Source organism: Ornithodoros turicata, chromosome 1 (genome assembly GCF_037126465.1).
Source record: "Ornithodoros turicata isolate Travis chromosome 1, ASM3712646v1, whole genome shotgun sequence".
Classification (NCBI taxonomy): domain Eukaryota; kingdom Metazoa; phylum Arthropoda; class Arachnida; order Ixodida; family Argasidae; genus Ornithodoros; species Ornithodoros turicata.
In genome coordinates this window covers 28,404,953-28,427,192 of record NC_088201.1, presented here as the reverse complement: position 1 = coordinate 28,427,192, position 22,240 = coordinate 28,404,953, and the positions used below count along the sequence as shown (strand labels likewise).

The 22,240-nt window shown below is 42.6% G+C and overlaps 2 protein-coding genes across 4 annotated transcripts; one reads left to right on the top strand and one right to left on the bottom strand.

Annotated features, from left to right (window-relative positions):
• Window positions 1-1,514: 1,514 nt before the first annotated feature.
• Window positions 1,515-13,080, bottom strand: LOC135377788 (zinc finger TRAF-type-containing protein 1 homolog). 3 transcript variants are annotated; one of them, XM_064610460.1, is made up of 6 exons: window positions 12,823-12,932; window positions 10,469-10,723; window positions 9,999-10,237; window positions 5,954-6,165; window positions 4,392-4,578; window positions 1,515-2,015 (listed from the first exon to the last, which is right to left on the bottom strand). In XM_064610460.1, exons 2-6 carry the CDS (start codon window positions 10,511-10,513, stop codon window positions 1,811-1,813), a joined length of 888 nt encoding a protein of 295 aa, XP_064466530.1. In that variant the 5' UTR covers window positions 10,514-10,723; window positions 12,823-12,932; the 3' UTR covers window positions 1,515-1,810. The 3 variants fall into 3 exon arrangements, with proteins under 3 accessions (XP_064466530.1, XP_064466531.1, XP_064466529.1); XM_064610461.1 differs by lacking the exon at window positions 12,823-12,932 and adding an exon at window positions 11,399-12,807; XM_064610459.1 differs by lacking the exon at window positions 10,469-10,723 and having other exon boundaries at window positions 12,823-13,080.
• A 594-nt stretch (window positions 13,081-13,674) lies between these two features.
• Window positions 13,675-21,123, top strand: LOC135377787 (1-phosphatidylinositol 3-phosphate 5-kinase-like). The gene has a single exon (XM_064610458.1). It carries the CDS (start codon window positions 13,957-13,959, stop codon window positions 19,810-19,812), a length of 5,856 nt encoding a protein of 1,951 aa, XP_064466528.1. The 5' UTR covers window positions 13,675-13,956; the 3' UTR covers window positions 19,813-21,123.
• The last annotated feature ends 1,117 nt before the right edge of the window (window positions 21,124-22,240 follow it).

The following is a 22,240-nucleotide window of genomic DNA, read 5'->3' as shown; positions in this document are numbered from 1 at the left end:
TGCTTGCATGGTTACGTTGGTGAGACTAGCATCAATTTTCTAGTGCATGGCCCGTGCAGGTGAAAAACATTTCAAACAAAATGCTATGTCATAGCCATATCAGCACCAGATAGCTGTTTTGGCCTTAGCGTGTCTGCCTAGTGATCCCAAGGTTGCGGGTTTGATCCCGGCCGAGGATGCCAGCAGCTTGGTAGCAGGCTACAAGTTCCTTAGTTACGCTGTCTTCCGCGAGGGACGTTAAATATTGTGTGCCGTGGGCTGACATTTCAGTGCACATTAAGAACCCTCAGGTGGGCGAAGTTAATCCACAGACTGACCACTGTGGCGTCGCTCATGATTGCAGTTGTCTAGTGACGTAAAGCCACGAATAATTATTGTTTTGGCCTTATTGGGCCGCTGTCCAGCAGTACACAGGGCAATGTTTGAGTGGGTGGCGTCAGAAAGTCGCGTAGAACGTGAGGTCCTCCCGTCAGTGTGAGAGCTTCAACTGAAAGCCCGGTGCAAATCCAGTGAAGTATACAAGAAAAGAGAAGCTGATTTCTTTGGCAATTTAAGCAGTTGTGGACGATGTATGCATAAATACGAAAGACCCTTGCGTATTCATTCTTAAAAGTTAGCTGGATTTCTTCAGATTATATGTTTAATGGTCCTTGTGGTCGTCGAATTCCATATACCCCGATTTCTCACTGCTGAACTTTGTTTGATTGGCACCCAAATCATGGTGCAGACATCCAGCAATGCCTATAACTCTTGTGCTCTCAGCAGTGATCACAGTCATCTGCACCCATTAAGATAGGCATGTTTTGCTTATGTTGCAGTCCATTTTTCTTGGTGAGATGCTACTTCTAGTTGTCAAATATATGATGTAAAGGCAAACGCTGACAGTCAGTCATTTCTCTATCCTCATATTCCCAGTTGTTTCTTGTGTCTCACGCACAGCTCAAACTTCGAGGGCAACAAATCTATGGGAAATCAGAACTACCATACTTTTTGGGTGCATTTGAACAGGCAACAGAAAAATCATTTGGCAATGAAGACAAAGGCCATTAAGCACCGATTTGATGTGTGGCATGTTACCAAAGGCAAGTTAAAAGAATGTAAAAAGTGACGTGCATGCAATAATTTCAAATCTTAACCTTAAAGGCAAATCGTTCTTTTCTCTCGCATTGACTACCAGCTTTTGTCTACATTGCGCATGCACATCCACTGCCCAGAAAGGGGTAAAAAAAATGCCAGAGTAGTTGCACATTCCTTGTTTACAAAATAAAGGCCCAGCACTATCAGATGCAGTAGACATCTTCCCATATGAGCTCATTGTTCACATATAGCCCTCTATGCATCAGCGTTTCTAGCTCCTTCCACAAAATGGCATGATTGCATGGAAGTTCATCCACAGAGGGCAGTGTTCTTTCCTCTACACCTATAACCCGTGTCAAGGCAAAATGATTGTCCTCAAGCTGCTTCCCTTTGCAAAACCCATTGGTGATTGTTCAAAATAGATTGAGGGGCAGCAGTAGAGTATGACTGATATTTTAATATCAACTTACGTGATGACAAAGAAATAAAACATGGACAAGCAGGTCTACATACACGATACAATAAACAGTCTGCGTTTGCAAGCATTTTGAATATGTATTGTGACTATTCTGAAGCTTGTCAACCAATAAGTGATTTATTTGCCTTCCTTAAATTTTCTTATGTTTCCAAGTTATGTAGCATTTTAGCACATTGCTTCTATTCAGCAACATAGGCTACTAATGAGCCTAAAACAACATAACTCTTGACAAACACAAATTATGGGTAAATGAATCTACTTTGTGACATGAAACATGATGAGGCGAAAGTTGAAAGCTTTGGAAGCTAGCAGCTTATTGCACTCTGCAGAGTCGAGCAAAGGCAGTGACTGATACGGACTTTCCAAAGATGTTTCGGTGAACTCGTGCTGGTAGACTCGTGGTTTCAACTTCATATCCCCAAACGGGCCCTTTAGAATCATGTAGTGAATACCCATGGAGCTGAAAATAGTCAGTGGCTAGTGAGTTGAATGCTTAAAATGCAGCTTGTTAAGGAATTCAATAACCATTTTGAGAGAGAGAGAGTCCAGTTTTGTGTGCCATTCATGGAGTGAAGCAGTGTGTGAGCCCATGGCTGTGGCTGCAATTGGAAACCGGCATAAGAGACGAAGGTATGCTGGGGGCGGAGGCAAAACCAGGACATACTGTAAACGTATTTTTATTCGCGATGTATTAATTTTCGCAAATTGCGCATTCAGCCATGTGCGAAGTTATTCGCGAGTATTTCATTTTGCGATTCCAGGGCTGTTTCCTTTCCTTTCACGGGATAAACTTTACTGCTGCATTAATTATGTGTGGGGCGCCATTTTGTGTTGAAAATGTTCTTTTCACATGTCAGAGAAGAAAATACACCCCCTTTGTCATTCAGTATCACCTCAAAATAGCCATGTATAAACCTCCAATCTGGGTATTCCAAATTCAGCTCGAGTACTTGCCTTACAAATTTTCCAACGTTATATCGCATTAGGCTATCATTTACATATGTTTGAATATTTCTATTTTTAGCTTCAGGAGAGAGTTGCAATCAACACATGCAGGGTTTACCAGTAATAAGATACTTTTTGGTGGGAGCATGCACAAACAGTAAAAATCAAACTTTTTTTTTTCTTGGGCCAAATTACATCGTCCAGGATACACCTAAGCAGACACCTGAGCATTAAAGACATTCAATGGGTTGCCTATCGTTTAAAGTAGCATGGAAAGACTCGAGAAAAATATGTTGGGGGAACTAGAAATTCGAATTACAAGCCCCGGGACACACATTTGCACAAAAACTATGACTGTAGCGCATAATCCTGGAGCACAAGAGGGCTTACAATCTCTGAAAACCTGCTGCCCTCGACTGTCGACAACGTCATGTGCCTCACCAATACTGAGGCGATCACCTTCTTTTTACTTTCTTTTTTGCAGTTGCATTTCGCCCTGCCTGCCCCGCATCTCGACTGGTCGCTCTTACTAGCAGATGATTTTCGGTGGCCAATAAAAAAGTGCTCTGCCACCAGACGTCACGAGACGCTAGAAGCCGCTGGGTGAGGTCGTCGCTACTGCGCACTCTCTTGCAAAGCAATTTTCTCAGTAAATTCGCACTTCCCAAATGAAATACTTTGCGTGGCGGTTCCATAACGGTAGTACGTTCATAGGATGCAATTCAAAAAATATATCTTCCATGTCCCTTCCATGCTCCTTTAATATGCAGAATTTTAACTTCAGGCACTCAATATTGACCATCTGAACCATCTGAAATAAGAAATTACATTGCTTTGTCATTTATACATTAGTGCTGTGCATAATTACATTTTTTACTAGGGCACGTGCTTTCATATGCGATATACTACCACACACTCGTGATTCGATGTTGCTGCAGTATGTGACATCCACGTGACACAGTGTCAAGTTGAAGCATCATTACCACAGACTGACACTACTCTCAAGGTGGTGGATGATATGTTGGATCAGCTCATCATCTATGGCAGGTAGACAACACAGCTACTGAGAACTGAAGACTGTTATTGACTGCCCATCAAAGCAGGAAAACAATGCCCTAGACTCCTTAAAAGGTCCTTTCCTAGCTTGTATCACTTCTGCACATACAATAGCATCCTCTTCAAGCAAAATCATAAACTGTGAGGCACATCCTCGCTCCAGGGATCCTAGGATTGTGTTTGTAGCAGAAAAACGTGAACAATGCAGATTTTTAGTTTGGTATGGTCAGATGCGACTGCTCCACCAGTAACAGAGTAAATTTTAATACAGAAGAAATGCAATTCCTATCAATGTGATCCATGTTAAAAGAAACTCTACACTGCTGAAAGCAGAAAGAGTGGTATGACCAGGTCATGCAGTTTTGGATGTGTTTGCGCTGGGAGGAGCATGTTGCCCCATCTCCCTGGTCTAACAGCAATTACATGATCAAAAAGTCCTGAGACTAGGGAGACGACGAAAACCGGACACACACAGACGAAGTCGCGTCATGTACTCTAGTCACCAGCTAGCTTGCTTCCTAGACAACTTTTCACTAATGGCAAATTCATTCACTTCCAACAAGGATATTTTCTCTCTCTCTCTCTCAACACGTGGCTTGGTACAAAGGCAGACTGCACAAATCAAATCAGAATTTAGTTATATTAGTATCTGCTTATTTCCTTTTGTTCATTGCTTCAAGCAGTACAATTTAGTGCAGTGTAATCTCGAACATTAAACCATTGAAAGGCAGTCTGTCTATGCTTCATGTGTTATCAAATGAGGTTTGCTAAAATGGAGACCACACCCATAAGCACAGATGACAGCTCTATAAATTGCACAGATTATAGTTCTCACTTGGTTGCTTTCCCCTTGAGTACCAGCTGGTAGCTGAGTGTACGCTCACAGGACTGCGTTGGGTCACGCTGGTTGTCATTGATGCGAGATTTAACGACCCACTGGGAGCCAAATGCTGTGAAGCGGGATGTTTCATAATACAGCTTGTGGATGAACTCGTCTGTACGATAAGGCTTGAACTGCAGATCTGTGAGCAGCATAGGGGGAACATAATTTACAGACACTCACTCATTCCCTTTAATGTACAAACAAACGTGACTTCCAGCTTAGTTGTATTCTTTGGCTATAAGATAGGAACTTCCTCGACTGCCAAACATCACACCATAAACTACTCTGATACCATTTCCTAGACACTACCAGAAACACACACCAGTGAGTGCCTGCACTAAATAAGCACAGAATCACTTCCCTTTTCTAAATTTTTCAAAATGTCATGTAAGGGCAGAAACAATGTGGTGATGCTCTAAAGAAAGACTGCTTTAGAAAGTGCTATATCTGAACTGCCATCTTACAGTTAACAGCTACCTTCACTGCCACCTGCTCACTATTACAACACCATAGATCTAATGTCCTGGCAGGACATTACATCTACGGTGTTGTAATAGTCAGTCCTGCACATGTTTATTTGAAAAGCTTGGGCGTTCCTGAGTAACCAACATAGTCAGGGGGTCTCGGGATTCCATAAAATCACTATTTTCACTCGCGTCTTTGCATAAAAATGGCCCAGCTACCACCACTTACCAACCAGCCGGAAATGCAGTATGTATTGAAACCATGATCATGTCGGTCATTACCCAAGGCATGCAAAAATGTGACAACCTAATCAAACAATATACAAGCCTATAATAAGAAAGAGCAGGTGCTACATGTGACTGGCTCTTGGCCGGACCATTATTCCCACATGAGCTGTGGTTATTTGCATATCTTCCGGACTTGCTACGCATCTCACCATATTGATCGTAGTCTCAAGGCACCATGTAGAGCCTGCCATTCAGACATTAAAAACCTGTTTCCTACCCATCAACCAAAGTCATTTGGATCTTCCTTCCCCAGTCTTTAGCTGATATTCTAAATCCTATAATTTTTTGCAAACAATTTTTTTATCAACAACCCTTCACACTTTCTACAACACAAATCATTCTCATTTCCCTGGAAGACGTAGTTTTTGCTGCTGTTTCATACATCTTTGATTATTATTCTCACACTTGTAACAATCTAAAAACTGTCAACTGCTTAAATTTGCTCTTGTATTTACAACAATGTGTGCTGTAGGTGCATACAAAAAACCTTCATGTACTATTGTTAATACCCATGTAATGACCTTCATGGTCATTTGGGTTGCTGAATAAGAGCTGCTTGGGTTGCTAATAATACATATATCCTCAAAAATATCTGCTATCAAGTGGAAAAGAGTGAATTTGCTTGGTCAGTGCTCAATATATCCGGCTACGAAGAAGAAAAATAAAAACTGTTTGTAATGACATCTTACATGTGTTATGACCTCACTTTTTCTAGACATCGCCTTGCAACAATGCATCTCCTGTGATAAACAAGATAGATACCATTGAAAGTGATCTTTTCGAAGGACAGGAGCTCAAAGACAGTACTGTACAGCATCTGTTCCTTGTGCATCTGTTGGTCAATCTGTTCCAAAGCATCCATGACATCCTGTCCCGACTTGCGTGGATGCGAGCACAGCTGGGTGTGAATATCCAGCTCGTGGAAAGGGCCACGCCAATGGCAGCCAATGCGACTGTAGGGGCACTGGGTGAGCCTGCATTTCATTGACTCGCTCATTCATAGGTGCTAAGCAATCAAGCTCAGGAGGGTCGATAATTCTCAGTCATTTGGAATAGGTGCACTTCCAACGTGTGCATTAAGCGCTGCAGTGGAAAACCACAAAAAGTGAAACCATGCTGTTTTGTCACACACAATGTTTACCAATTTTCATTTGTTCATATCTATCTATTGAACTTACTGTATGCAACAATTTTACCACATTCTCCCAAATTTGTCAGCATGTGAAACTAAATTCGACAAGTCCTGCATGTTCTGTGGCCCTAAGAAGCTCTCTGTCACTATGCCTGTGTTAGTTGAGGAAAAGTGAGTGAGTGCCGGGACTTAATTGCGGGTCAGGTATGCTACCAATTACACCACGCCGACATCACACTCTCATCAACATACCAAGGCCTCATTCATTGCTTGGGTGTTGGCGAAGCATAAGTGTTGTGCTTGCCTTAATTGTTCAATCCGCCTCTGCAATTTAGGAATCCCTTGGATTTTGTCACATATGATACACACGTTGGACCAGTCAGTGAATGTTACGGTGTTGTAACTCCTGGCAGCATGAGTTGAAGACCTTGCAAACAAAGGGGCCACAGAGAACTTGTAGCCACACAGTGTATTTCAACACAGATGCTCACAAAAAGCTAGGGCAGTTTAAAGAGAGTGAAGAAAAACCATTACTTCGGATCTCAGCCGAAAACAAATATAACTCCAGAAACGGAGGGCGAGATACCCTGAAATAGAATAGCAGCAGTTGTAATGTAGCCACTCGTAACGTAAGCTCTGCTTTCTCCCTTTACAAACTTCATTCAAAATACACGCCAAGCAAATAACAAGTGAAGGTGATACCTCTGTGCATCCTCTGGACAGCTAGAAAAGTTGTTTAAATGGCATCATACAGCAAAGAAGGCAGTAATAAACTAAAACATCCATTTGGGCTTGTTGGTATAAGACTTGCATTCTGCTAAAAGTGCTAAAACCACGGCAATCTGGACATCACAACACAGAGCGCTCTGTGTTGTGTTGTCCTGGTTGTCGTGGTTTTGGCACTTTTAGTAGAACGCAGTGATAAACACTGATCAGGTGGTTCTGTAGCATTCTGTACCTCGATGATTTCTTGTTTAAGTCGAAGTACTCTCGTTAATGGCTACCTTGCAAATTTTAACCAAGCATTCCAAGAGAGCACAACATAAACTTCAAAGTGGAACTCTACACATAATTTGAGTAATCCTTGTTCTTTACAAAATTGTGTTTCCTGAGTTTCCTATGTACAGAACATAAAGTGAATTATCCTGAGAAAGGCAAAGCTATCCAAAACGGGGAACAATCCGTGCACAGAGGTCGCCCACAAGAGGATTTCATTACAAAATGATTCAGAAGGTTGCATTCTGAAAGAAACCTGCTTCAGATCTGTTTATACTCATCACTCGTACAAAACGTATTGGGTCATTTGTGTGAAACCTGAAAATAAGCACAGTTCCACCTTAAGAATGCCACACTTATGTTCGGGGATGATAGGACAGATCTAGGTAGCTGCCACCAAATGATATTCATTAAGTGTTTTTCAAAACTCCTTGCGTTTCCCCTTGTCACATAGTAACTACAGGTGCTCTCCTGTTCATACTATTAATTTCCAGGTATCCTGTTTTGTCAGTAGCCATTTATGCTCTTACGCTTCTATCAATGTGCACTTCGCTTTTTGGTGCTGCTTGTTCCATTTTGTGCATAGCCATTAGATTTTAATATAGCTAACAAATCAGGAGGTAGACATTAGCTTGCTCTTGCTTTGTTGTGATTGTGTATGATTAAGGCCTTGTGTTTTCGGGTTTTATGTTTCTTGAAAATCAGGGGGGGGGGGGGGGGGCAAAGTATTTCTTTTTTTCTTTTTTCAGGGGTCGCAAAACAGGATAAAAACTGGCGCCATCGGGTTGAAAAGCAGATTTTTGGGTGGAACATAAAGAGAAGGCGTTTCTCACATTTTAGATGAACACAGGATACGAAACAGCCACGCCAGTGTGCGGTGCGTAGCGTTATCCAGTGCCCGTACTGGTGGCTGAATTGGCACTTTGTCAAGTTAGTTTTCAGTGGATTTTACTCCCAAGTGAAGATGATTTGTGGGGTAAAATTGGGTTTTACCAGGTTTTACCCTAAAACACAAGGCCCTGTGTGTGATACATTTATTATGTACAGAGGGTGTCTTTTATTTTATTCTTTAAAGATTTCTTATAAAAAGCTATGTGAGTAGCATAGATACTGTTTTTGCAGCTGAGTTATATGACCAGGCATGCATCCTTTCGAAGAAAGTATGTAACTACACGATGACTAATTACCTAAAATTAATTATTTAACTCTATAATTAGGGTCTTTCATGCAAACATGAGACAGCAGAATGGGCGACCATCCTCGTCGAAAGCATTTCTTTTTTTCATCCTGAAATGAGCACACGCATCGCTGAATACTGGTATGCAAATGAGCCGAAACCAAAACCGTGCACCTAAGGAGCACATGACCTTCGTCGTCGTCAGCTTATCTGGGCCGCTTACCAGTTGATCTGGCCAACAGATAAGCACCTATTCCAATCATCTCCATCGCTCCAAAGCAGTTCGAATAAGTGCAGTCCTCCCTGTGCATCTGGGGTGCACAGTTTCAGTTCCTGTTAATTTTCATAGCAAAACTCAGATTTCGATATTTCAACACACACGCTCGTTCCACGGTCTTTAAAAAATAGAAATGCTTACAACGAGGATCGTTCCCCTTCTTTTTTTTATAATTGGAGGTTTACGTCGCGAGACAACTAAGATCATGAGCGATGCCACAGCCGTCGGTCTGTGAATTGCTTTTGCCCACCTGCAGGTTCTTTAATGTGCGATGAAAGCTCACCACATGGCACCCCGTATTTGACGTCCCTCGCGTGCGAGTTGTACCCTGCCACCAAGTTGGTGGCGTCCTCAGCCGGGTTCGTCCCCCATTCTATTATCTCACTTTTGCCCAAACGCCCCTCATTAAAGAGATAGTTAATGAATTTTAGGTAATTAGTCATATAGTAGTTCCATACTCTCATCGGAAGAATGTCAGCCTAGCCCTATAACCCACCTGCACAGACGGTATTCATACTGCTCTCATAGTCTTTTTATAAAAATCTGTAAATAATTTTAAAAAAAACACCCTGTGTAAACTATGTAACTAACAATGCCGTGAAATTAGAATTAATTCTCTCAACCAGTTCTTGCTACACACGGGACCTTGTCTGGATCACTACTAAAATAGCCTCGTTAGAATTTGCATTTCATTGATCAACCGATCGAGAGACCACAAGTCACATTAGAAATAGCGAAATTATGGATGCAGAAAGTAGAGATGATTCAGATGAAGAAAAAAATCTAAGCAATGAACATTAGGAAGGGAGTTGCCTCAGGACAGAAGCCGCCTGAGGCGGCCTTCTGTCCTGAGGCAACTCCCTTCCTACATCTCTACCGGTTCGCTGGATTTCTACCCATCTAGGCAATGAACAGTTGTCCAGACCTCACTCTTTTCCAAACTTGTTACTCTCAAATTCTCCAGTATGCCAGGACTGACCAAAATTTCAGTCTATAAAATGTAGTCTTCGTTGACAACGTGCAACACGATGACAAATTTGGGGGATTAAGGCACGTAGTGTCCATAACTATGTCGTTATAGCCTTCACTTGTTCAAATGGAATGCAAAGTAATCGACCACAAAACCCTCCTTGGTTACGTAATTAAGCCATACATATACAATAGCACAAACACATTCACCGGTTAGTCTTCTTGTCTAGCCATTCCAGGAAATCTAAAAACCCACCGTTCTTCACACAACTCTGCCTCGTGGCGCTCAATCTGCGCCCGAGGAAGTTCACTTGCGCAGAAGTGGCATTCAGTGGGCAGCTCACAGACAGCCTTCTCAACAGCTAGGTTACGTGAGCAGAGCTCTCGGCTGATGATGGTCCTGCAGTTTGGGCAAGATGCTGTTTCGTCGCGCAAGCGTGCATCTGCCAGGAGATGGGTAAAACAACCGGCACACATCAAGTGGCCATTGGTGCACTGAAAAATCACAGTGGAGAAAACCAAAATCACCAATGGGGAATCGGTGACGGCAACCATCCCCGAGCAAAGTTTCTGGGCACAGCAGATTCTGTCTCGAGAATGCAGAGAAACAACAGGGATTAGGACAAAAAGATAGTCACACTAAATCCAGAAATTTTGGTTCCATGCAGACTTTGCCGTCCTAATAGTTGTGAGAACATCACACAAACCTCTTTCATTCATACTCACCATCCAACACGCTGCAGGAAAGGATACACACATACTCGCACACATGTACTATTGAGACAGTGAATGTCAGAGTCACACAATTACATCAGTTATGCAAAAGCAGCATCTAAGTGAAATGTGCCACATCTGGGACATCATCCCACAGTTAAGTAGAACATGCCACTGAAGCAAATGAAAGATAAGAGGTGATGTTCTAGGGATAGACACGGTAAGGCTGTGGAGTGAGCTTCCCAGCAGGTCATGGTTCAAGGCAACCTGTAACATTAAAATAAGAAAACAAGTGGTGTCACTAATGAAGTAAAGGAACCATGCAAGTGGAGATCAAATTACTGATGTTATAGCACAGTGTTCCAAATTTGAACGTCAGAGGTATGTGCAGTTGATTGCTTGTGGTTTTGTGTGTGATGTTAAGCATAATGCTGCCTGCAACAGTCTCAGAAGGCTGCCATGACCTTCAACAGGCAGTGACCCTGGGAAGACATGTCTGAAGATTGAATGACACACTCAATTTTCAGGCTGCCATTGAAATATTACACTATGAATTGTGTATTACTACAATTTACCTGTTAGCACTTGAATGTGCTTTGTTAAGGGGTATTATTCAGAAACCATATCCAGGAAAGACAAGAGAGATTAAGTTCACAGAAGACGATACTGTGAATAGGAGAATTGCAACTGCAGTGAGAACAGTTGTTTGTCATCCATCTTGGTTATCAACTCTGATACACCTCTGAATAAATATGCGGCCTCCTTCTTTCCCCAATACATTTGGCCATGCAACCACAGGAAAGACTTCTTGCTGCTTGTGTTGAAGTCACTGCTGCTAAACAAATCTATCGACACCTTTGAGTATGTAGTAATCTTGGCTTTCAGCTACTTCCTTGACAGGCATGACCCAAGAAATGGCTTGGATCTCTCATGTGCACTTACCAGTCACCTATTATATCCAGCATGCTGGTCTTTGCTGATGTCTTCTGTACCTCAAGGACGCATCATGCTTCTAATTTTGTGGAAAGAACCGAAGTGCTACAGATCTTGCAATTGCTAATATTTCAATGTGGACACACAATAGCTGCAGGAAAATATTTCTGCACCCTACCCTCGACCACCATGAAAACCATCGAAGAACATTGTAAATATGGTGTCCCTGGACACCTGCAGAGTGCTTTCTTGCACTAATAAAAAAAAAAAAACTCCACATCAGGGTTTTGAGCAGGATTTTCATCTCAGGTATTGGGGGGGGGGTGACACATATCTGCTGGCTTTCCAGGCTTTTTTTGACAGGTATTTGGGGGGAGGGGGGGTGCTTGGAAAATTCCTACTCCACATAATGTCCCTACATCTATTTTTCTATATGATGTAGCACTTGTGCAATGCATATACATTTGCTTATCTTGAGGTATAATCTGCTAGTATGTAAAGCAGAAGACTAAAGCAATATCTTTGGAATTTAGCCTCATGGGAGATCATAGCTCATGTGCTTGCAGGTTCTATGTGCACTGTGAGCCTGTTTGTCCTCTCACAGCATTTACTTGTACCCAGATATTGATTATGTGTACCAAACTCTATAACAGTCCATAAGCGCATAAGCCTGCAGAGATAATTCGTGGACAGCCTTCAGAACATTCACTAACTTTCTTTTAAACAGGAAGACACAATGAATGCTGATTTTGACTTTCTTTATTAAAGGCCACGATATAGGGTCATATACATATAGGTATGCACATATCACATGCCTTATACCAGTACAATGGAAATATAGAAGCAAGATAAATCTACATGATAGTGATGTTACATATCTTTCAAATACACACACACGGCTTAACAAGTATAACGCATGTCTCGCATCCTTCTCAGAAAAAAAATTAAAAAAAAAAACATGTTACATGTTGAAAACAGGAATATTTCAAAGTGGAGATAGGTAAGGTTGAAGTTTAGAATCATGTGTAAAGAGTCACATCCGAGATAATAAAAAGTGGCGTGTCCTTTAAAAACCGATGCTGAATTTATTTTTATTTTTTTATAGCTAGAACAGGAACACGTAAGTACTGTCCAAAGGGACGTGCCTAACAACGCTAGCAAGAAATGTCACACATAGAATATTTTGGAAATCAAGTACAGTAGCTTCGTAACAGAATATGAATGCACTTCACAAACAATAGGTTTTTCACACCAATATTAACATATTGTTCTTTACGCATTACATCGAAAATCAATGTATGTTTAAATGGTGAACCGCAGTACACACGGGTGACATTAACACCCAGTGCTAGCTGCACTTTAGATGGGATAGCGTAAGTCAAGAGTAAACTAATGAATAAAAAAATGCTACGATCAGCTGACTTTGCACATACCTGATAAATGGCTGCCCGAGGGAGGTCAAGGCAGACAGCGCAGCACAAGATACCGCCTAGCCTGTGCTCCAATTTGTCGGATTTCCCCAACAATTTGTCTCCAGTCTTAAGTTTTTTCTTGACTGGCTCTTCTTTATCAGCAGCGCTCAAAGACATTTCGCTATTTTCGGACATAGAAACAGAATTTTGAAGCTCTTCGGCCATATTGGGATAGGTCTTTCTCGCACATCTATTACGTTTATTTTGGTTATTAGAAGCATGGCGCACAGCCAGCCAGTTTTGTGGGCACGTGATATCTGACCAATAGTAGCTCGAATACATCGTCGGTAACGGTCACGTGCTACGTAGAACGAATGAAAACGTCCCCTCTTTGAAGCGACGCGTAGTTGGTAGTTGTCGCGATGGTCCGATGGTCGTGATCGCGTGGTCATGCGCGTTATTTATACGAACTTCTTCTTAGGCACCCAGAAGAGTATATCCAAATCAGCATTAAACAATTGAACATGAAACTAACATACAGTCGAGTAGAGCCTTGTATTTCCCAAACCTGGCCTTTATCGGTCTCACAAAATCAGAATCACCCGTGCTCATGGAGGAAGGTTAGTTTCGGAATTCCTGGATAGATGTGCACGTAGCGTGTCAAAATGGCTCAAGTGACGTGCGGTGTGCAAAGTCTTTTCTATGCTTCTCATTGGCCTTCTCAGGTAACGTGGCTTTTACAAGGCTAAAACGACCCATGGATGAAATAACCACTAAAAAGTAATTCTACGCTTTTTTTGTTCTCTTCAGCGTCTTGAATACCCTTAAGTTTACCCTTTCAGCACCTTCCAGCCGCTATATCCGTAGGGTGACTCTTCAGCGTCTTCAGCCTCTTCCTTATGTTCTTTCCTACATGCCAGTGTTCCATGCCATTTATGCATCTATCTATCATGAGCTTCAACTCGCGACTTCAGGATACAATGTTCGCACACTTTCTCATTTGTCTTGTTAAATAGTTCAAGAATAAGCAGACAATAATATGGATGGTTTGAAGCTTTGTGGATAGTCGCCCATGCTACCGTCGTCTGCTTTTTCAGGTTCATTTCATCCACTAGGCGGAGCTGAAGGAACAAAATTACAGAGCCGTGCAAAATTATGGAAGCGTCTGACGTTCGTCGGAGAGCTAAAAAGCTCGACTCACCTACTTCTTTGACAGAATTCGCCCCTTTGAGCTCTGATGTAAAAACGAAAGGCGGTGGTTTCTCTCTGAGCAAATTATTCCGAATATCCCGACCGCCTCGCGATGACGACGCTGCACCTGACTTGAACCCCCAGTGGGACACCATACCCGAGCACGATGTCCTGCAACCCTGTGGAACTCCAGCTGAGCCTACAAACATCACACATGCAGGCCTAGACGTTTCTTCTGCTACGAGCACTGCAGACATGGACGTTCTTTATACACGAAGCTTTTCAGGTGTCTTGAGCCGCATCGCTCATATTATGGACCGTGGAATAGTCGCGCCTAACGCCTCCTGCAAAGACAGCGACCTCAAACAATACTGGATGCCTGACAGCAACTGCAAAGAGTGTTACGAGTGCGGCGACAAGTTCACCACATTTCGCCGTCGTCATCACTGCCGGATTTGTGGTCAGATTTTCTGTAGTCGCTGTTGTAACCGCGAAATTCCAGGCAAGATAATAGGGTATCGCGGTGACCTCCGTGTCTGCATGTATTGCTGTCAAGTTGTGCTATCATACGTGAATTCGCTAGACTTGAGCGCTGACCTACGTGGCGTCCTCGCAGATCTGCAAAGTAAATTGGGTGTACTGAGGATGGAAGGGGAAGATGCTGTTACTTCAGATTCCTGGCGGGCCCCAGCAAGTCGGAGGAAAACGTCACTTGGTTTCCGAGAAGAAGCATTGGTGTTGCCAAAAGCTGATGAATATGCTTCGAGTGACAGCACTGCGTTTCGCAGCCCATCACCAGGCCATTCCCCAGCTCATGACATACTTTTTATTCGAGAACTGTGGTCACAAATTCAACATCCCACTCATGGAGTAGTATTTCAGACACATAGACGAAGATTACATACTTATCAAAACTGTGTTGTGGGCAATGAATTAGTTGACTGGTTAGTGGCCCAAGGAAAAGCATCAAGCCGCAGTCAGGCTGTGTCTGTTGGGCAGGCATTTCTGGACGAATGCCTTCTGGAATCTGTTACTTCGCATGAGTCTGTATTCCTTGACAGCTATGCGCTGTACAAACCAATACAAACAAATGAAGGTGACGCAAGTCCTGCAGCCAGTTCACCGAATGAAAGAACCGAGGAAACACAGGATCCGCTGTGGGTATCAGAAATCCAACCAGAAGGAAGCCTCTCACGAGAGGATTCTCCAGAGCCAGAAAAGTTATCAAGTGATCAGTTTGAAGTGTCTTACAAAGATCACAAGCGACTGACGACTTCTACATCAACATTTTTCCTCAATCTAGATTTGAAGGAGTCAAGGGTTACAGTGTCCCGCCCTAGGGACGCAACCTCACCCGATGGAAAATGTGATGAAAGAAGGCATAATCGCTGGGAAGCTGACAATAATGCTGTGGGCCATGAGATATGCAACAGAACAATAAATGACGATTGCATTAGTGGAGCACTATTCGCAAGCAGCAGAATGAATGATTCCGTTGATCAGAAGCTTCCCATGGACGATGAAGTCGACACAAATGAAGTCAGAGAAAAACTGCATGCAATGTATAATTCACTGGAGAAAGATCTCCTTAAACAGCTTTTGACTTTGGATGGTGTTTCTCTCGACTGGTGTGATGTTATACTTCCAATTGTGCATACTGTTTCTGCCCTAGTCAGTCCAGACACAAAATGTGAAGAAGACATGGATATTCGATCCTACGTACATGTCAAGAAGATTCCTGGTGGTTCTCGAGTTGATTCCTGTGTTGTCAGTGGAACAGTTTGCACAAAGAACATAGTCCACAAAAAAATGCGTCAGCAGCTGACAAACCCTCGTATCCTCCTTGTTGGTTCATCTATTGTGTACCAGAGGATTGAGAACAAATTCTCATCCCTAGATCCGATCCTTATGCAAGAATGTGAGTACTTGAAGCATGTTGTAGCAAAAATTCAAGTTTTTGAGCCAGATCTACTACTTGTGGAAAAAACTGTCTCGCGTCTTGCACAAGAAAAACTTCTGCAAATGGATGTGACCCTTGCAACAAACATGAAACCATCTGTAATGGAGCGAATATCACGATGCACTCAGTCAACAATTGTAAGCTCAATTGATGCGCAGTTACATAAGCCAAACCTGGGTACTTGCCAAAATTTCTATGTAAAAACGTACATATTGCCAGCAAATCGAACTAAAACCCTACTTTTTTTCGATGGCTGTCCAAGTAGACTAGGATGTACCATCCTGCTGAGGGGTGGTACTTCTACTGAACTCGGGAAAGTAAAGCGTATTATACTTTTCATGTTGTATGTTGCTTACAACTGGAGGTTGGAGCTTTCATTCCTTATGAATGAGCATGCAGAACCACCTGCAGACGCAAGGACTCTACGTGAGGAAGACTGCGATGTGTCTCAAAGTGACTCTAAGAAAGAACCTGAAAATAAGGTGAACATGGAAGATGTTAAGGTGGAGGACACTGCAATGAATATTGAAAAATGCATTGTTGAAGACTTCAGTGACCCCTTGCATACTCTCCTTAACTCTGAGGACAGTGCTGAGCCATTGGATGACCATCTGCTCATTGTAAAGAAGCAGTCATCGACAAGTTCTTTTGAGTTAGCACTTAATTCCACTGTCCTTTGTTGCTCGCCTTACATTAAGCCAACCCTTCCATACCTGAAAACAGAGGCTGGGCAAAGCTGTGAGCTTCGGAAGTTTTTTGATGACGAAATTTACTGGTCACCCAAAACAAGTGATGTAGAGACAGCATCTAAAAGATTTGGTGCTAAGCAGGGCTTGGTCTCTACAGTAGGCGAACAAGATGTGCAAGAGACTGTCACAGTTGCACCTCCTCACCCGTTTACACTCCTCAAGTTGACTTCAAGTGAGTGGGATTCTGGAGCTGCACAGGCACTTCTTGCGGACTTCAGGGCACGGGGTGGCAGGATTCAGGTACTGTGCCAGCACAACAGGAACTGGAATGTAACCAAGAGTGCTCGAAAAGCACTGCATTCCGAGGCTGGTCAACGGAATTATGGAGGTGAAAGTCGGATTGATGCCCTCAGTGCCTACAACCACCAGAGGATAGCAGTGTTGTTTTGCAGCTACTCTCCAACTTCAAGCAATGCACCTTATTTTTGCGTGAACCTCTCTGTGGTTAACATGGACTTTTATGGTCATTACGATATTCCACTGGGAGGCTTTCTGGAACGCTATTGCTTTGGTTCATCTTACACCTGCCCAAACTATTCGTGTGACACTCCAATGTTAGAACATGTGCGCAAATTTGTACATGAAAATGGATCTATTCAGGTCCTGTTGCACCATTTGGACAACCCTTTGCCTTCAGCCCAAAACAGTACACTGATGTGGAGTTGGTGCCGGAAGTGTCGCTTTGTGACCCCACTGACAGTCATGTCTCAAGAAACTTGGTCATTCTCATTTGCTAAATACCTTGAGCTACGATTTCACGGATATGAATATGGCTGTCGGAGCCCACATGGCCAGTGCCCGCATTCCCTGCATCACGACCATTACCAGTACTTTGCATCAGAACAGATTGTTGCATCTTTTAAGTACTCACCTGTTCAAATTAGAGAGGTTGCCTTTCCATCGCCAGTGATCGCCATTGTTGATGAGATTCCCAAAGTAAGTGTTATTGTTGATGAAATACGAGAACTAGCTGTTAAAGGGTCGTCCATCTATAGTGCAGCAGTTGAAGCATTGTACTCGCTAAAGGAACAAGTGCAAGGAACTAAACATGAAAGTACTGTTACGGAATTGATGGAGAAACAGCAGACTGAAAAGTCTGCATTCAAAGAAATGATTGAAAGCATTCAGCTTCAGCTTACTTCACCAACGTTAAAGCGTTGCCAGTCACAAAATGCGTCAATGACAGACAGTGTTGTCCTGCAAGAGGCACGTGCCATGACATGGAAGATATACAACAGCATTGTTCAGCTTAAACAATATATGGCAGAGGCCGTTTGCACTTGGAATAAAAGGCTGCAGGAATTTGAAGTGATGAGGAAACGAGAAGAGAGATCTCAAACGAGGACATTATCGAAACAAGCGCCAGCAGGTGTTGACGCAAATGTCAGTGTAGAGGAGCCCAAGCAAGAATTGGTTGACAGTACAGATGCCGCAAGTAGTTTTGGGGATAGTGATTCACAGGCAGGAGATGATGTTTTGGCTGCAGGCAATATCCAGACGGGTGGACAAACAAGCGTAGAGGCTCAAGGAGAAAGCCAGTTGGTAGAGGACTTGGAGAGGACACATGCCCTGCATTCATCATTACAGACAGCAAACAGTAGCACATCAATGTCCAGTTACATGTACAGCGTTTCACCAGGCATTTATGCAGGATTGATGGGACAAGACTTAAATGCAGCCAAATCTGAAAGGTATGGTGGATTTCACCCAGAAGATAACAATGAGTCTGGAAAGCGATGTGGAAGCATTCGTACCCACGAACGATCACGGTCAGATGGAGCTGAGAAACTACAAGATAATCGGTCAAAGCTTCAGACACCGTCACTTTCAAAACCAGATGATGAGGCCTCAGTAGGCAAGCTGGAGAAAAGAGGCACGGTGAAAACAATTATTAGCCAGTTGCTGTCCAGCTCTGGGACATCTCCGATACAGAGCCCATTTCCAGCATCAGATCACTTTAATGTTTCTCATGGAAGCAGGATTCCAGTTATTATTCACGATCAAGAACCCAGTTCAATCATTGCTCATGCCTTGGCTTCGGCAGACTATGAGCTAAAGTTGCTGGAGCTTCAGTCCAACTTGACAGCAGCACTGAACCAGCTCAGGGAACAAGCAAGCTCCATGGGAAAACGGGATTCTGGAAGTGATGTTCAGTGTGTGGATTTTGAAGAATTTGTGTTGTGTAATAGTCAGGAGACAGAAAAGAAAACAGGTAGTAAAAGCTTCAACATGCACATTGACACACAATTCAGTGATGCAACATCTCAGTTCTACTGTCGGGTCTTCTTTGCGGAGCAGTTTCGGAAACTACGCCGCTTTATTTTTCCCCACGGAGAAGATCGTTTCATATATTCCCTCTTGCGCTGTGTTTCATGGAGTGCCCAAGGAGGAAAATCTGGTCTGTCGTTTTGTAAGACCCACGACGACCGCTTTATCTTGAAGCAAATGTCTCGCTATGAAGTCCAATCCTTTCTAGAATTTGCTCCAAGATACTTTCAGTACGTCAGCAATGCATGCATTGATCGACAACCAACAGTGTTAGCCAAAATTGTGGGTGTCTTTCGCATTGGTTGCAAGAACTCTGCAACCAACACTGCTTCTAAGTTAGATCTCCTGGTAATGGAGAACCTCTTTTATGGGAGGAACATCGCGCAAAAGTTTGACTTGAAAGGATCCGTAAGGAACCGTCTGGTGAACACCCGCTCGCAGGCCGAAGGCGACGTGGTCTTGCTGGACGAAAATCTACTAAAGATGACGTGTGACTCACCGCTCTATGTTCGTCCTCATTCGAAGACTGTCTTGACACTTGCAATCAAAAATGATGCAAAGTTCTTGTGGGATAACTTGGTCATCGATTATTCACTTCTGGTGGGATTTGACAATGACCGCAAAGAACTTGTGGTAGGAATTATAGACTACATTAGAACCTTCACATGGGACAAGAAACTGGAAATGGTGGTTAAGTCGACTGTGACACTGCGGGGTCACAAAAAGCAGCCAACAATTATTTCCCCAGACCTGTACCATGGACGCTTTTGCGAAGCAATGGACAAATACTTCCTGTGTGTGCCCGACTGCTGGAGTGGCCTCGGTAGTGGCATCAATTGCTAGATATGCTAGAATATTTTTATATATGCCTGTCTGTTCCAGTGGCATCAATGACTAAACGTTACCACTAAGTGAAAAAAAAAAAGATATTTATAATTCACGCTAATGATTTTTCGTATCAGCATCTTTGACTTCAGGATTGCGGTCTACAAAAGCGAGGATGTAACAAGAACACTGTTTTGGACGTAATTATTGTTGTTGTGCTTCATACATTTGAGACAAGCATTGGAGAGAGACCGGCATGTACTACTGTCTTTCACAGCATTGCTACAAAGTCATTTGGAAGAAACTAGCTTATCTACATTTTTTTTATAGATCTGAATATTCTGAATTTTAAGATATGAGATGTGTTTGACCAAATATATCATTCCAGGACTTTTCTGTGTTAGATATGTCTGTTGCTTTCAGTTGTTTTGATAACACACTGGGTTTCAATACCAGCATTGTAGTGAATGTGTGAGATACTTAGAGCGTGAGGAGAAAATATGGAGACTGCACTATGTTTTGCTGGGTTGTGTAAATAATGCATTCTAGCCATCCTGTTTGTTTAAAGTGCTGTGTTGTTTAAACTGTATTTTCTGGTATGCATACTGCTTTGTGATGACGTACAGCAGAAGTCTGGATTTTCTTTTTTAGTTTCTGGTTGAAGAAACGCTCCAATAATAATATTATATCTATTTATTTTTGTTTGGTGCCCAAAAACAACCATAGAGGTCTGAGGATGAGACCTTGAAGCTTGTTCTCAGCTCTGCAGCACATATAGTAATAATATGATACTTGTTTCCGAGGTTTTACATTATCTGTGACGCTATGTTGCATCATGTCTATAGCAGCAGCATGTAGCGCACTCCATGATACCAACATACAAACAGACACGTGATTGAAGAAAATCATATGTTGTATCAGCATGGTAGCATTCCATACTTTTATGTGTGTGTGTGTACATTTTTTCATACAGTCCCAAAAAGTTTACGTTAACTTATCACACAGCGCGCTGGCATTTCAAGGGCAGTATAGAGCCCAATTCGACAAACTACAATAAAGTCCTACCCTGCACCCAAACTGTTTAACAGCAAGGCATTTGTGATGAAGCCTTGACCTTGCAAAAAGTTACTTTCAGTATCATCTGCAATAGGAGATACAGATGTATAAAAGAGGGATGGGTGACAATACTATTGTGCTTTTCAGGGTCACAAACATACAATACAACTTTGGTGTGCCTCACATCTGCGAGGGTCAGATGAACAGTAATGCTTCTATGAGCATTACACGTGGCTGAACAGGAATATTTTAATAAATGAAACGTGGAAGCAATCCTTAGACTTTGCTCTTTAATCACCTGTACCCATTCCTCCACACAGGCACCAGATAACTGCATTGTCAGTTGAGAGAGCCTCTGGTGAAAACTGAAAAACCCTACGCGCTGTCATGGGCCTGTTCTGTTGACGTCCGCGCCTCAAACTCCGAAGAGGTAGATAGAAAAGTTTTGTTCTGTGGCATTCTCGAGGAACAGCCAGCACGGAGATACAAATAAATTCGTGGTTTTTGCAATTTGAGTAAGCCTGGGTGTAAAAATAGCACTCTACCAGTAAAGCATGCATGTATGTTTTTGTTTTGTGTGTGCATTTGTTTTTCTCCCTCCATATGTTGATGAGGATTGCAGATCTGTGTGTAACTCAAATACTCTACTGAAGTTACTCTTAAATGCTTGCAGTAGTAACTTCTTATCTTACAAATGCTTTTAAAAGTCAGTATTTAGTATCTTTTCTTAAATACATTCGGGAAGAAACTTGTACTCATTTCTCAAGTTGTTCCAAGATAGTCCTTTTATGTTTTTGGGGGGAAGAAAGGTGGGGGAAAAGTTAATCTGTTTTGGTTGGGTGCTATGCCACTTACATGTGCATGCATTTCATCACAGATATCCTGGGGTACCCCATCCTTCTGCAGCGTGGAGTGCAGAAACGAGCGGTGCCTTAGGTTTAGTAGCTATGCGGAACAGTGTGTTGGTGAATGCGCGGGGGTTTGTGGAAACCAGGGGAGAGGACCAGTGTTTCGTAGAGCCATAGCAAGCAAGAATCGCTGTAAAAGTTAATAACTGAAATGAACAGCTGATCAAAATAGCTCCCTGAGCATAGCATCAGGTATCTGCACAAGCATCATTATCGGACGAAATGTCTGTGGAGGAGAGCATGCACCAAAATGATGTCGTGGGAAAAGAAAAAAGCATCCGAAGCGGTATCCATTTTTATCTTCACTTTGTTCCTATTTGTTTGACAGGAAATTTCACAAATTGTAACTCGATAGTATCTTAAAAGTAACGAGTTGCTATTGTGAGTTTTTAGTGTTCTACTCGAAATACTTTTCAAGGTTGAGTATTAAGTATACTCTATTCAGTTACTTCTTTCTGCTACTACTCAGTAACTTCAATACT

What these genes read in the sequence shown, in the direction of transcription:
- LOC135377787 (XM_064610458.1), top strand. Translation starts at nt 13,957, where the DNA reads ATGGAAGCGTCTGACGTTCGTCGGAGAGCTAAAAAGCTCGACTCACCT.
- LOC135377788 (XM_064610459.1), bottom strand. Translation starts at nt 13,026, where the DNA reads ATGGCCGAAGAGCTTCAAAATTCTGTTTCTATGTCCGAAAATAGCGAA. An exon ending in CTCGGGCAGCCATTTATCAG is followed by an intron (nt 10,238 to 12,822) that starts GTATGTGCAAAG and finishes GTGATTTTTCAG; the next exon opens with TGCACCAATGGCCACTTGAT. An exon ending in GCAGAGTTGTGTGAAGAACG is followed by an intron (nt 6,166 to 9,998) that starts GTGGGTTTTTAG and finishes AATGAAATGCAG; the next exon opens with GCTCACCCAGTGCCCCTACA.